This window comes from Podarcis vaucheri, assembly GCF_965113315.1.
Source record: "Podarcis vaucheri genome assembly, chromosome: 17".
NCBI lineage: Eukaryota > Metazoa > Chordata > Lepidosauria > Squamata > Lacertidae > Podarcis > Podarcis vaucheri.
In genome coordinates, this window is record NC_138755.1 from 32,148,324 (window position 1) to 32,163,269 (window position 14,946).

A 14,946-nucleotide genomic window follows, 5' to 3' on the forward strand; every position below is an offset into this window, starting at 1 on the left:
GAGAGAGAGAGAGAGAGAGAGAGGAGAGACTCCCTGCTGTTACTTCCCTTACAGCAGCAGCAACTGCAGCAGGAAGTCCTGTCCTCAGATCTTGGGCATTTAGGCCTGAAAATACATCTGTGCACTCGCTGCAGGGGACCTGGCTGCTCAAGCCGCAAGTCTCAGGGTTGCGATTTACTAAACAGAGTGTTTTTCTTTTTTTCTTTTAAGTCACCTAATTTTTATTATTATTATTTTTTTGGAAAAGGGATTGGTCATTTGCAAAACAATTCCTTTCCAACCTACATTTTCTCTTTTGAGTTTCATGGTTTTGTTGTTGTGATGTTAAATGATGAAATAATTCAGGCGTCTTCACAGAGATTGGTTATGTTAAGTAACAGCAAAAGCTTCAGCGTGGCTTGGGCTTAATAATAATAATTAATAATAATAATAATAATACAGTGGTACCTTGAGTTAAGAACTTAATTCGTTCTGGAGATCCATTCTTAATCTGAAACTGTTCTTAACCTGAGGTACCACTTTAGCTAATCGGACTTCCCGCTGCCGCCATGTTGCCGTTGCACAATTTCTGTTCTTATCCTGAAGCAAAGTTCTTAACCTGAGGTACTATTTCTGGGTTAGCGGAGTCTGTAACCTGAAGCATCTGTAACCTGAAGCGTCTGTAACCTGAGGTACTACTGTAATAATAATAATAATAATAATAATAATAATAATAATAATAATAAATTTATTGCCGGTATTTGTATCCTGCCCATCTGACTGGGTTGCCGCAGCCACCTTGGGTGGCTTCCAACACATATAAAAACATAATAAAACATTGCACATTAAAAAGCTTCCCCAAGTTTCTCCTCTCATGGCAAGCCACATCTCTCTCAGGTTTATATTTTCTTTCAGGCTTTGTCTCTTCTTTATCTTCCTTTGCATTTTTTTTTAAAGGGGTTGTGGTGATGTGCTGTTTTTTTCTCTTTCCCATTTTTTTTTGAGTCACCGTGTCTTCAGGCGCTGCTGGTGCCCTTGGATTTCTCTTGCTTGTGACGCCGGCTTACATGCTGTGAACTTCTCAGCAATATTTCTCTCTATAATCCCAGCTCCCCTTTACAGATGATTATTCTTACCTATATAAAGCAGATTATTTGTTTGATGGTTCAGACTTGCCCAGAAGCTGTTTGCTTTTGCTGACATGCCGGGTCGCTGAGAGGATACTTCATTCCGTGACTTTTCTAGTATTAGGTATTGTCACATGTAATAAGATCTTGCATGCAAGATTCCTGAATAGGAAAAGGGGAGCACATGCAGGGCAAGGTACGTGCGATGGCATAGCCTCATATGCCCTGCAAATACCTGGGTTTGCCAACTGATCTGAGGGAAAAACCCCTCTTCGCCTGCTCATATGCCTTTAACTGCATCTTCGTCACATGTCCCACAATTATTATTATTATTATTATTATTATTATTATTATTATTATTATTATTTAAATTTGTATACCGCCCTATACCCACAGGTCTCACTGTTTCTCTTCCACTGCAGTTCATCCTCTATGGAAAAACATTGTGATTTGTATCATTGTCTGCTGTGGGGGAATTATGTAATATATGTAATTAATAACCTAAATTACATAAATTACGTCGGCATTCTAACCCATTCATGTCAAGTAAACGCAATGTGAATGCAGGGGAAATTACGAAGTGTTTGTTGTCCAAAAAGTGACAACAACAGCAAAACCCGATTGTATTCACTGGGTTGGTTTCCATTCTGGACATGGAACTAATAAGTGAAGATTGGGTACCGTATTTTTCGCCCTATAGGACGCACTTTTTCCCCTCCAAAAATGAAGGGGGAATGTGTGTGCGTCCTATGGGGCGAATGCAGGCTTTCGCTGAAGCCTGGGGAGCGAGAGCGGTAGGTGCGCACCGACCCCTCTTGCTCTCCAGGCTTCAGGAAGTTCCCGTCGGGCTCCCCAGGCTTGCGGAGAGCTGCCTGCACCCCGAAGCATGGCGGGCACCACTACTGAGAAGGCTCTCCGCCTGGTTCCCTGAAACCTCACTTCTTGCAATGAGGGAACCGCCAGAAAACCCTTGGTGCTGGATCTCAGTGGAGGTGGAGACATTCCTTCAGGTATACTGGGCCGTTTAGGGCTTTAAAGGTCAGCACCTTGAATTGTGCTTGGAAATGTACTGGGAGCCAATGCAGATCTCTCAGGACCGGTGTTATGTGGTCCCGGCAGGATGGCAAACAGCGCAATGTTTCCAAGGTTGCATTGCCACTCTTCAAAAGCCTTCGGCTTCAGAAACTTTTCAGACTTACCTTCCAGACGTCAAAGGTATTCATGGGATTATTATTAAGCTATTTCCTTTAATGTATGTGGGGAAAGCAGCTGCCTTTGGCAAGGAACTCTGGACCCTTGAATCATTTTGACAAGATGCCACGTACCATGAAATGATGCATGAAACCCAGTCCGCCCAGGGCTACCTACGCAGGCACAGAGCAGAGTCCACCGCTCTCGGCAACGGACCTGCTTTATGCCAAGTACCAGAGTAGTGAGCAAGAAGAGACAGTGTAAAAATCTGGGTGTCAGGTTTAATTTTCACTGCCTGGAGCATTCGATGAAGGGAAGGCTTTCAACACATAAGGAATTCCAGCATCTGGTCTTTTTACTCCGGGGACCTTCCATTAGGTGTGAAACTGTTGGGAATTGAAGTTCCAGCAAAGGTTTCACACCACCCCCCCCCGATGCCCCTTCACTCTCTTAATCGGAGTTTGCATATCACTTTTGACAAAATAGGCGCCACTTGGCAAAGCAGCTTAAGGCCAGTTCTGTTATAAAGGTCAAGTGTGGTATAAATAAATCATGCTTGTAAAAGAGCACACAGAGGTGTATTACTCATTCCCCGCTCTGTTAGGACACCTGTCCTGTACGGGTCCTTCAGCTGTGCTTTTCAAATACTTGACTATAAATTCAACCATATAGGGACAACTTTAAAGGTAAAGGTAAAGGGACCCCTGACCATTAGGTCCAGTCGTGACCGACTCTGGGGTTGCGGCGCTCATCTCGCTTTATTGGCCGAGGGAGCCGGCGTACAGCTTCCGGGTCATGTGGCCAGCATGACTAAGCCGCTTCTGGCGAACCAAAGCAGCGCACGGAAATGCCATTTACCTTCCCGCCAGAGTGGTACCTATTTATCTACTTGCACTTTTTGGGGTGCTTTTGAACTGCTAGGTTGGCAGGAGCAGGGGCCGAGCAACGGGAGCTCACCCCGTCGCGGGGATTCGAACCTCTGACCTTCTGATCGGCAAGTCCTAGGCTCTATGGTTTAACCCACAGTGCCACCCGCATCCCATAGGGACAACTTTACAGGAAGGCAAAAGATGGCCACCTGTCACCTATATAATACAGGATTGTCCTGTATTTCAATGTAAAATGCTACGTCCCGTACGATAAGAGTTTTGTCCTGTATTTCAGGTCTTCTCTCTCTCTCCCTAGTTAGGGGTCTTCTCCAAATGCAGGTGTTTGAAAGGGTGTGTAAACGGTCACGTATTTAAACTCTGGGCAGCCAAGCACAGGCAGAGTTACAAATCTGTGTGTGAGAGAGAGAAATTCCAGAGGGGCCACCCTATTAGGCTGCAATAGATTGTAAAGGATTTCTTTGAAGTCATTTCAACACTAGATGGGGGGGGGGGAGGAATCGCCCCCAACCATCCCACCCCATCCTACTCTGTGTTTTGCCAGAACAAAGGTGGCAGCCCTACTTAAACATGGTGTACATCAGGGCTCAGTCACCTGTGGTCCTCAAGTTGTTGTTGTTGGTCTCCAGCGCTCAGTCCGCAGACCCAGTGGTCAGAAGTGATGGGAAAACTGTAGCCCAATAACATCTGGAGGGCCGCTGGATCCTCACCTCTCGTTGACATGGATCCTACTTGAAATTACCATTCACCACATGATAGAATAACTCGGTCACTGAAAAGGAAAGGAAAGACCTTCAAGATACAAAACTAGACGAATAATTAAAGCCCCACACATTTCCAGTCAAGGACGTCCTCAGGGCATCCATTTTGCTGTGCATTCACGGTCCTTTGTGCTCCTGATGGTATGGGGAGTTTTTTTGCAGCCCCATTTTCAATACTGCTCAACATAGGAAGCTCTTTTTCTTTTTTACTGAATACCTGTCATGGAGGTTTTAGGGACACGTGTGGTGCTACGGTCTAAACCACTGAGTCTCTTGGGCTTGCTAATCGGAAGGTCGGCGGTTTGAATACCTGCTACAGTGGTGAGCTCCCGTTGCTCTGTCCCAGCTCCTGCCAACCTAGTAGTTTGATAGCATACTAGTGCAAGTAGATAAATAGGTACCACTGTGGCAGGATGGTAAACGGCGATTCTGTGCGCTCTGGTTTCCATCACAGTATTCTGTTGCACCAGAAGCGGTTTAGTCATGCTGGCCACATGACCCGGAAAGCTGTCTGTGGAAAAACACCAGCTCCCTCGGCCTGAAAGCGAGATGAGCGCCGCAACCCCATAGTCACCTTTGACTGGACTTAACCATCCAGGGGTCCTTTACTTTTACCTTTCAGTATAGACATTATTGAACTAAAGGGACCAATGGTCTGTCTTCAGAATAAGGCAGTATAAAGCACCTCTATGAGGTGGCAAGGACATTTGGAATAATGCATTTTTGTTTAGGATTCTGGCAATGTGCAAAGTTTTTTTAAAAAACTTTTGTACCTGAACAATATTTTTTTTTTAATGCTCAGCTCTAGCAGTGACCTTACGTCAGAGTGCTCCTTATCCATCCACATCTGCTGTGTTGGCAAAGTGAGATAGAATCATTGTGCTCCTTTATCTTAAACTAGAGGAAGCAGTAAATAGAATTTTTTTGCAGTTATTCTGCTGTAGTGGAAAAGCCATATGATTTCTAATTCAAGCGTGATAACTTTATTATGACCGCATTTCCTTTTTTAAACAGAGGACAGTCCTACATTTGGAGGGCGGTCCGGTCAAAGCCCAGTTTAAAGCTAAATAACTGTCAGAAAGTTGAGCAGAAGCCCAACAAAAGTGAGCATTTGGAGAACAGCCGCTTCCATGCTATGGGCAATGTATTTCTATTTAAATTATAGCAATTATTTGTGAATGTGGCTCAGTACTTATAAATTAGCTCATATTTCAGATGCGTTCATTCAGATGTGTGCTATTTTTTTGTGATGCGTATGTACATGTACATGGTATGTACATGCCATACATTTAAAGCACATGTGCCGTTTTTAAAGGTGAGGGAATAAATTACAGTTCCCAGGATTCTTTTGTGATGTGATACAGTGGTACCTCGGGTTACAGACGCTTCGGGTTACAGACTCCGCTAACCCAGAGATAGTACCTTGGGTTAAGAACTTTACCTCAGGATGAGAACAGAAATCGCATGCTGGCGGTGTAGTGGCAGCAAGAGGCCCCATTAGCTAAAGTGGTGTTTCAGGTTAAGAACAGTTTCAGGTTAAGAATGGACCTCTGAAACAAATTAAGTTCTTAACCACCGTACTTTGAATGTGCTTTGAACTATGGTAGACACTCTAGCCAAAAGTAGTGAGAAGGTTTCAAGTTCATCAGAAGTCTTCTTCAAGCTGAATGTTAAGCAAAAAAAGAGGGGAAAGGGGCTGGATGGGAAGAGAACAGAGAGATAATCCTTCTCCCCAGTATGCTCAGTTTCTATGTGCACATACCCCCCAACATTTCTCTGATAAAATAGGGACACCCTATTCAATAATAATAATAATAATAATAATAATAATAATAATAATAATAATAATAATAATTTTTACTATTTATACCCCACACATCTTACTGGGTTGCCCCAGCCCCTCTGGGCTACTTCCAACATATATAAAAACATAATGAAACATTAAACATTAAAAAACTTCCCTGTACAGGGCTGCCTTCAGATGGCTCAGATGTTTGATAACTCTAAACCCTCCAACATTTTTCTGATGAAAATAGGGGTGTCCTAAGGAAAGCGGGACATTCCAGGATCAAATCAGAAACCAGGATAGCTTCTGTAAATCCAGGACTGTCCCTGAAAAATGGGGACACTTGGAGGGTCTGAGTGCAAGGATTTGTTTAGTTTTCATTGAGGAGCATTTGTTTATTTGAAAGGACCCGATTCTACCATTTGGCAGAGTGAACTGGTTTTGGCTTTGTGTTGTTTGATTTATTCCTGTGGCATTGTTACTCCTAGGGGAAGAACATTTTGGGAAATTCTGCCTCAAGTGTCAAAATAACTTGGCCAGATTTGACTGCTCAGCACCTTGACTAGAAGGACAGTGTTTCCTTTTCTGCCTTAGGAAGCCATGTTTTTTGGGCTGGCCCTGCAAGGCCTATCTGAAATCTGAATATTGGTAAGGCTCAGATCTAAGTTAACCACCTCAGTGAAAGCTGAGCCAATAACCCAGGGTGTTGTGGTCTGCAGTTACTCTGCTCCAGTGAAGCTGTTATTCGCAAGGATAAACGATCTTCCATTTTCTCAAAGATGGAGATCTTACTAGATAAGGAGGAAGGCGAGGGGAAATTCTTAAAAGGATTTTGTTGTAAAATGTCAGATTATTAGCAGCTAAAACAGGCGTACATAAACCTTTTGAGTTATGCTTGCATTATAAATGAAAGTGATGCCACGGTGAATCAATGCTTAATAAAACAAAAGGAATTGGACATGAGAATAATCTCACATGCACTTCAAAGTTTCCCCAAAGTTGGAATTGAAAAAATAGTCTATTAGTTGGTATGCTTTTGTATTAAAATGGATGACTGCTGTTGCAAGGGGAAGGTTGTGTCCAACTAAGAATTACTCAGAGTAGACTCGCTGGAATTAATGGATCGGTTAGTCATGCCCATTGATTTCAATTGGTCCATTCTGAGTATGACTAACATTGGATACAGCCCAGAAAGTTGAAGATACAGGATTTAAAAATGCAAAATCTTTGTGCTCCTAGTGGAAATAAATCAGGAAGCTATCTTTAAAAGGGACGCGGGTGGCGCTGTGGGTTAAACCACAGAGCCTAGGACTTGCCGATCAGGTCGGCGGTTCAAATCCCCGCAACGGAGAGAGCTCCCGTTGCTTGGTCTCAGCTCCTGCCAACCTAACAGTTCAAAAGCACATCAAAGTGCAAGTAGATAAATAGGTACCGCTCCGGCGGGAAGGTAAACGGCGTTTCCGTGCGCTGCTCTGGTTCGCCAGACGCGGCTTAGTCCTGCTGGCCACATGACCCAGAAGCTGGACGCCGGCTCCCTATGCCAATAAAGTGAGATGAGCGCCCCAACCCCAGAGTCTGCCACGACTGGATCTAATGGTCAGGGGTCCCTTTACCTTTTATTTTTAAAAACATTTTAATATATTCATATAAAAGGGAAAGCAAATACCACCCTGGCCACTGGGTGGATGGGGCTTGGAAGTGGACCAGACTGGACCAGAGCAGGATTCACTCTAGTCCACCCACAACCTATAAAAGCTGGCTATACCCAACCTCATGGACCACGGTTGGCCGAAGAACACCTCTCCGCAATGCAGGCTGACATTGTGTGGACGTTGCAGAAAACCTTGTATGCATGAAAAGCGCTGATCCCACAATAACACCCATCTGGAAGTGCCCACCAACAATGACATAATTAAGTCAGTGTTAAGCACCATTGATTTTAATGGGAGAGTCAAGTACTTGTTTAAATCCATTCTACTGAAATCACTGGGACTTCAAATGTGCATTGTTTTGGTTGGATTGTGGCTCACTTAAAAAAAAAGCAATTATTTTTAATTAAGAAGCTAGGACTTCCATACATGATTTCCACAACCATCTATGATGTGTAACATATTTGGGATGTGGCCCTTGATCTACCACAGTACAGTCAAATCTCGGTTCCTGAACAGCTCCGGTTTTTGAATGTTTTTCTGAAGCCAAATGTCCACCGTGGCTTCCGCTTGAGTGCAGGAAGCTCTTGCAACCAATCAAAAGCTGCGGCTCGGTTGTTGAACATTTCAGAAGCCAAGCAGGGTTCCAAAATGGTTTACATTTGACAACCGAGGTTTGTCTGTATTTTAAAGGACAGTCAGACATTCATTTTATGATGCAAATAGGACTGGATTTAGGTTTGATGAGACCCTAAGCTACTGAAGGTAATGGGGTCCTTTATATGTCTAGCTGTCCTTTGCCAACAACAAATTGTCACTGTTTTTGTGTTGAATATATGCTATATGGTAATTTACGGACCTAACAGGTACCTAAAGCCATTTGCACATAACAAAATATGTATTTCATCACAGTAATTGTTGAACTGAAACCAGTGATATTTTAGGGAGCAGGCTAGCGGGCGGGGCCCATTACTTACATCATAGGAGCCTACACAACACAAAACACTGTTGTTGTATGTAGGTTTTATTTTATTCGTTTTTTATCTTATATTTTGGAAATATACATCCAGTTTTTCCCCCTTTAAATTTTTTGGGGCCCCCAAGAGAGTGGGGCACTAAGCTGTAGCTTGTTTAGCTTATACGTAAATCCAGCAGCACTAGATGCAAACTTTATAGGACAATATCACTGAAGAATGTGGAGAGGAGTCACATAGTTCAACTCTTTGTGCTGTATGCATGGGACAATGTGGATTAAGCCCAGACCTTTACTTCTGTGTTAGAATTATAGTACATGTTCCACTGAGGTCAAGCACTTGATTTCAGAGGTTTGAAATCAATTTTTAATTCTCTCAGTGGGCCTCAAAGGTGCTTAACTTTGGCTAGATTGTGTCCATATTTTTTTTATTTGGACTCTATGCTATTGATTTCATTTTGCCACTCTTTTTCTTATTTTTAATATTTTATGTTGTAATGGCCTCTGGCTGAACACTTCACGACGGGATTCTGTGACACAGCAATGCTGGTCCACTTCAAACGAATGCAAATGAATATCATTAGGATGTGCAAGAATTGCAACCACTAATTATTTATCATCTGAATCCTTTTTTAAATGCCAGAAGCTGGCCATGATGATTCTAAATTCTACTCACTGGGTGTATGTGTGTTTGGTTATCTTTCCAAGAACTAACATGGATAAAATATAAATAAAATTATTCATACTTTGACAAAAACTGTTTATTTTCATCATTCCCCTCTCCCGCTTTTTATTTTCTTCAAGGATGAAAAGAACCAGGTCTTGATAACAAATGCTTGGCTACAGATGGTAAGTAATTTTGCCATTAATCAACATAAACTATGTGACAGGTTGTTAAAAATAATGATTTTCCAGAGAAAGGTTTTTCATATGGAGAAAAAAAGAGAACGGAGAAGAAAATGAATTGTGGAATGTTGCTGTGCTTTTTAAAAAATAAAACTAAATTCTGATTTGATCTTATCAGATGTCAAAACACCGAGTAACTCATTTCCACATGACGTTTTGAGCCAAACTAAACGTGAGGCAAATTCTATACTGCTGCTGAAAATTGTAGATGCAAGTTTCGATCCCCCCTCTGTAACATGAATTTATATAGTTATATACCTGAGGTGCCACTACTGAAAAGACCTATCAAGGAAAGGGCATTTTTGGTGGTGGCACCTCAGGTATGGAACAGCCTCCCTAGAGAGGCCTGCCTGGTGCCTTTTTATATGGTATTTTCGGTACCAGGTGAATATCTTTTTATTCAACTATGTTTTAAATCCTGGCTGTGAATTACTTGAGCCAGCTTCTGTCCAAGGGTTTTATAAATTGTTTACTACAGTTTTTTTAAAAATCATTGTGGTATACTGAGTTCTTAATATTTTGTTGTAAGCTTTATGGGGAATGTTCACTGATGGGCAGCTACATATGTATAGTAAATAATAATAAACACCACCACATTTTACCTCCCTATGTTACTATTCCCTCCTGCCAGCAGCAGCTACTGATACAGAGCAGAGGCAGTGAAATGCAGAAAGGGATGTTGTGAAATAATAATAATAATAATAATAATAATAATAATAATAATTTATACCCCGCCCATCTGGCTGGGCTTCCCCAGCCACTCTGGGCGGCTTCCAAAAGAATATTAAAATACTATAATACATCAAACATTAAAAGCTTCCTGAAACAGGGCTGCCTTCAGATGTCTTCTAAAAGCCTGGTAGTTGTTGTTCTCTTTGACATCTGGTGGGAGGGTGTTCCACAGGGAAGGCGCCACTACCGAGAAGGCCCTCTGCCTGGTTCTCTGTAACTTGGCTTCTCGCAGTGAGGGAACTGCCAGAAGGCCCTCGGTGCTGGACCTCAGTGTCCGGGCAGAATGATGGGGGTGGAGATGCTCCTTCAGGTATACAGGACCAAGGCCGTTTAGGGCTTTAAAGGTCAGCACCAACACTTTGAATTGTGCTCGGAAACGTACTGGGAGCCAATGTAGGTCTTTCAAGACCGGTGTTATATGGTCTCTGCGGCCGCTCCCAGTCACCAGTCTGGCTGCTGCATTCTGGATTAGTTGTAGTTTCCGGGTCACCTTCAAAGGTAGCCCCACGTAGAGCGCATTGCAGTAATCCAAGCAGGAGATAATAATAATGCAGAGCACTGATATGTTCTACTAGACCTGGCTTCCCAAATCTAGTGCTGTCCAGACACTTTGGACTATAGCTCCCATCAGCCCCAACCAGAATGTTTTGGCAGGGGTTAATGGGCCGTTTAGACCAAAATGTCTGGAGGGCACCAGACTGGGGGAGGCTGCACTGGCTATTAACACCAGGGGAAGGGAGAGCTGATCACGTGACTCCCATATTTGGTGGCTGTCGTGCCTCTAATTTCCCTACTGTCAGGGAACTGACATCGGAGCGAGAGGCGAAGGGGAGGCTCCCAGATGATGCTGGCGAAGGACCCAGCAGCAGGGGGAGAAACAGCTCAGTAGAGGGGGAAGCCAATCAGCGCAACACCGGGGATAAAGGGAGGCAGACGGGGGAAGTGGAGAGAGGGCTCCAGGACTCTTCACTGGACATCAGTGAGGAGAGCCCAGGTCCTCCGCTACCCACGCCTTCCCTGCGCAGAAGACTCCCGCGCAGTGAGAGGAGGAGGAGGAGACTGGGTGTCAAACAACTTTTATGTTGGAAGAGGTTCAAGAAACGCCCACTGACGGATTCTGCCAGTGACTGAGGCAGCCACCATGAGAAGGGGCTGTGCAGTCAGAAAGGTTTAACAAGGCAAATTAACCAAGAAAGGCACCAGTTTACGCACGAGTAACTCATACCCATTACACCTACAATATAGAGGACTTGTTCCATGTGGTTCATGAGTCCCTTTGCATGTCGGGTGGTGGTCTTTCACAGCTCCAAATGTAAGGCACTGGCACAACCCTATGTTGGGAAAAACCTGTGCTTAGGGAGAGTAGAAGAGGCAGAGATGGACAGCTCCACTTGCCTCGGACCAACTCTACAGCTGGCTGTATTGGCACTCAAGCTCAAACCACCTGTGATAGTGGCAGATTTGCTGAATCCAGATCAGCCCCCAATCACATAGAAAGTGAAAAGGCACACAGGTCAAAAGAGCTAACCTTCCGCACACAGCCTGCTTAGTCTCTCAGTTTCCTAAAGTGTGTTCATCCCTGTCAGGATCACTTCTGGTATCGGAGCTAAATGCATAGGAAATTATACTGGGAGAGAGACTGGTGAGGAGTAAGGGAAACAGTACAGGGGAAACAGTGCCAGATTACCAAATAGGAAGAGTAGGCCCTAGCCTATGGGCCCCACAACTTCTAGGGGTCCCACAATAACATATCAAAATAGCATTGAATTGATCTTGAAATTGGTTTGTTAAAATTGCTGTTTGGTCAAATCAAAAACATATTGGAAGATAATTTGGGTACCCCCAAATTATTGACTGCCTAGGGGCCTCCACAGGGCTTAATCCGGCACTGAAGGGAAAGTTTCAGCTCCACTTGTGTTATTTTTGTACAGAACACTGGATTTCCCCCTGCTTTGTAAGTGTTTGGGGGCAGGCATGGGTTTAAACAACTGTCATGCGCTGTTTGGTGGTGGCGGTGAAACCTCTGACATGGATTTGCTGAGCTTTTCTAATGTCAGGGGGTATTGTGGGCAGACAGAAATATTCTGTTGGCTGCCTGCTGTTGGCTGAAATATTCTGGCCCCAGAGGGAGGAAGGGCAGGCAAAGACATGGTAGATGAAGCATGGACTTGAGATCACCGCCGAGGAGAATCTGCGGAAGAAAATTTAGAAGAGGGAGTACCATTGTGCCCCATCAATGATAACCCTTGCCTGCTATCATTGGCATTATTTCATATTGTACTAATTATTTTTGAAAGCAGATTTTCCAGCATCTATGATCTTTAATTGCAAAACCATCTTTTTCCATAGTCCTGGATGGACACGTATTTGTCATGGGATCAGTATGAATATCCAGGAGTTCAGAATTTAAGATTCCCATCTGATCAGATTTGGGTGCCAGACATTCTTCTGTACAACAGGTAAGGAAGGCATGTTTGAGGCTGTTTTGAAAACCCGAGCAAGTTGAGGAACAGATGGAAATTGACATAGCTCTATTAAGCTCCGGGGTCATGATTGCAATTACGCAAGAAGGCGTGATCAGATAGCACAATGTGATGAGCCTTGTTCTTTTACAAATCAAAGTAAATCAAACTGAGTGGAAGGAGGAGGATGCTTAGTGGTTTTGCATCCAACACATTGTGGCAACTGGAATTTTACATTTTCATTGCCATGTGTAATTTGGCTGAGAACCACCCTGTTTCCACAAGATGTTCATTTATTGGGTTGACTAAGCCCTCCAACTTACGATCCTTCAATTGGAGTCCTACTCATAAGCTTCGTTGTGGAATAAAAGTAACGTTGGAGGATGTGGTATCGGGCAAATGGCACAAGACCTAACACTGGCAAACCAAGTCAATGTCATAGAAGCCTTGTCAGGATTAGAGCCCATTGTATTTATTCATTTATTACTTAAAGCATTGCTATTCTCCCCTCCAGTCCTTAGACTCCCAAGGTGAGTTATAGAGAAGCCATTGTTAATATAGCAGTACAAAATTATTGATCTAAAAAAGTAGAAGCTCAAGCAATGCCAAGTGGCAGCCAATGTAAAAGGGGGTTATAGCTCCATTTTCTTATATACAGTAGCTGCTGACTTGTCTTTCTTTGTTGCAATTTTTAAACTTTAAACAGGAAATCTTTAAAAGTACTGCTTCTAGTACCTGTCTGAAACAATTCTGGCCATCACCAGTGGTAGGCAAATTGGTTCTTCTTGTTTGTAGGCTGTTTGAGTAGAATTAGATTTGAAGGTTGAATTTTGTGTATTTCAGGTGCCGAAACTGAATGTCCCTTTGTATAGTAACATAACAGCTACACCGAATTGAAGGGGGACTTGAGGTTTAAAAACCTCAGTGTTTAATCAGTGCCTTTTGAAGCAAAGGCAGTTTAATGCAGCTGATGCTTTGTACCAAATTTGAGCCTTCTGAGCAGAGCCTCTTCCCTAAACAAAGATAGCTGCTGCAAGATAGCTCAGTTGGTAGAGCACTAGACTCTTAAACTCAGGGTCGTAGGTTTGAGTCCCACATTGGGCAAAAGATTCCTGCATTGCAGGGGGTTAGACTAGATGACCCTCATAGACCCTTCCAACTCTACAATTCTATGATTCTAAGACAAATTTTGGAGGGGAGAGGATTTGTTTTTTAAACTGATTTATATTGGCCGTTTCTGCCATGATTTTGGCACTCAGCAGCCTATGCCTAATTTTATATAGATCTGGATTTTATTGCCATTTAGAACAGCCATGTTGGCAATCTTTTTGATTTTTGGTCAGAACCCCATTGTTAATCACTTGGGAGAAGTGAAATTCAGATTCACCATGTGAAAATGCATAAAATCCTAATTCTGCATGAGTGGCTTGCAATGAAGAAATAGATATACAGTCATACCTCAGGTTATAGCTGCTTCAGGTTGCGTTTTTTCAGGTTATGGACCGTCGAAACCCGGAAGTACCGAAACGGGTTACTTCTGGGTTTCAGCGGTCACGCATGCACAGAAGCACCAAATTGCAACCCGCAGTGCGCAGACGCAGGTTGCGAACGCTGTGGGTTGTGACCGCGCATCCCTCACGGATCACGTTTGCAACCCAAGCGTCCACTGTATATCTGTTTGTAGGGTGGAAGAAGTAATTACAGCTGATCATGCATTTTAAAAGGATCAGAGTTCAGCCTGTATTGTATCATTTGCAGCATTGACTTATCCTCCTGTAGCCAATGATTTTGAGTTATTTATTCCAATATTTCTACTGGAAAACATTAAAAAAACAAAAATGGCGACAGAGATCTTCAATCAGTTTAAAGTCTTACTAAAAACAATAGGATCATCTTTTACAATGTTTTGCATCTCTTACATCGCAACAAATGCAACCAGTAAACAACATCCCATGTACCTTTTCTGCTGTCTTTTGTAGTGCAGACGAGAGATTTGATGCAACGTTTCATACAAATGTTCTAGTGAACTATACGGGATCTTGCCAGTATATCCCTCCAGGTAAGAGGCTTTTAATATATTGAGTTATCCCCTGGATCAGGAATTCATATATGTGACTGTGGATTAGAAGGCTTAAATGAAACTGTATTGTTAGTATATGCTTTAATTAAAACTGCACAAACCTTTAATGAAGTTCGTGCCTGAGAGTATTACGAATGACAAAAGGTGAGCAAGTAAAATCCTGATACACTGGGCAACAGATATAGGTCATAATATAGATATGGAAGCATGGGAACAACTGTGAAATCTGGATATAAAATTTACAGCGTGTTATGGTTTAAGAGAAAATTATAGGAAAACGATATATTGTTGGTATCTAATACCAAGTAAATTGGCAAAAATGTATAAATTTAAATCAAAGAAATGTTGGAAACGTAAAGAGAAAGAAGGTTCTTTTTATCATATGTGGTAGTCTTGTAGTAAGGTTAAAGCTT

At 42.9% G+C, this 14,946-nt stretch overlaps 1 protein-coding gene across 2 annotated transcripts in view; it reads left to right on the forward strand.

Moving 5' to 3' along the window:
* LOC309521869 (neuronal acetylcholine receptor subunit alpha-7-like) overlaps window positions 1–14,946 on the forward strand; it is a 105,651-nt gene that overhangs the window by 48,325 nt on the left and 42,380 nt on the right. For both annotated transcript variants that reach the window (XM_082204969.1, XM_082204970.1), the window contains exons 3-5: window positions 9,158–9,202; window positions 12,341–12,450; window positions 14,433–14,512. In XM_082204969.1, coding sequence (XP_082061095.1) covers window positions 9,158–9,202; window positions 12,341–12,450; window positions 14,433–14,512 — 235 coding nt within the window. The remainder of the gene's footprint in view (window positions 1–9,157; window positions 9,203–12,340; window positions 12,451–14,432; window positions 14,513–14,946) is intronic.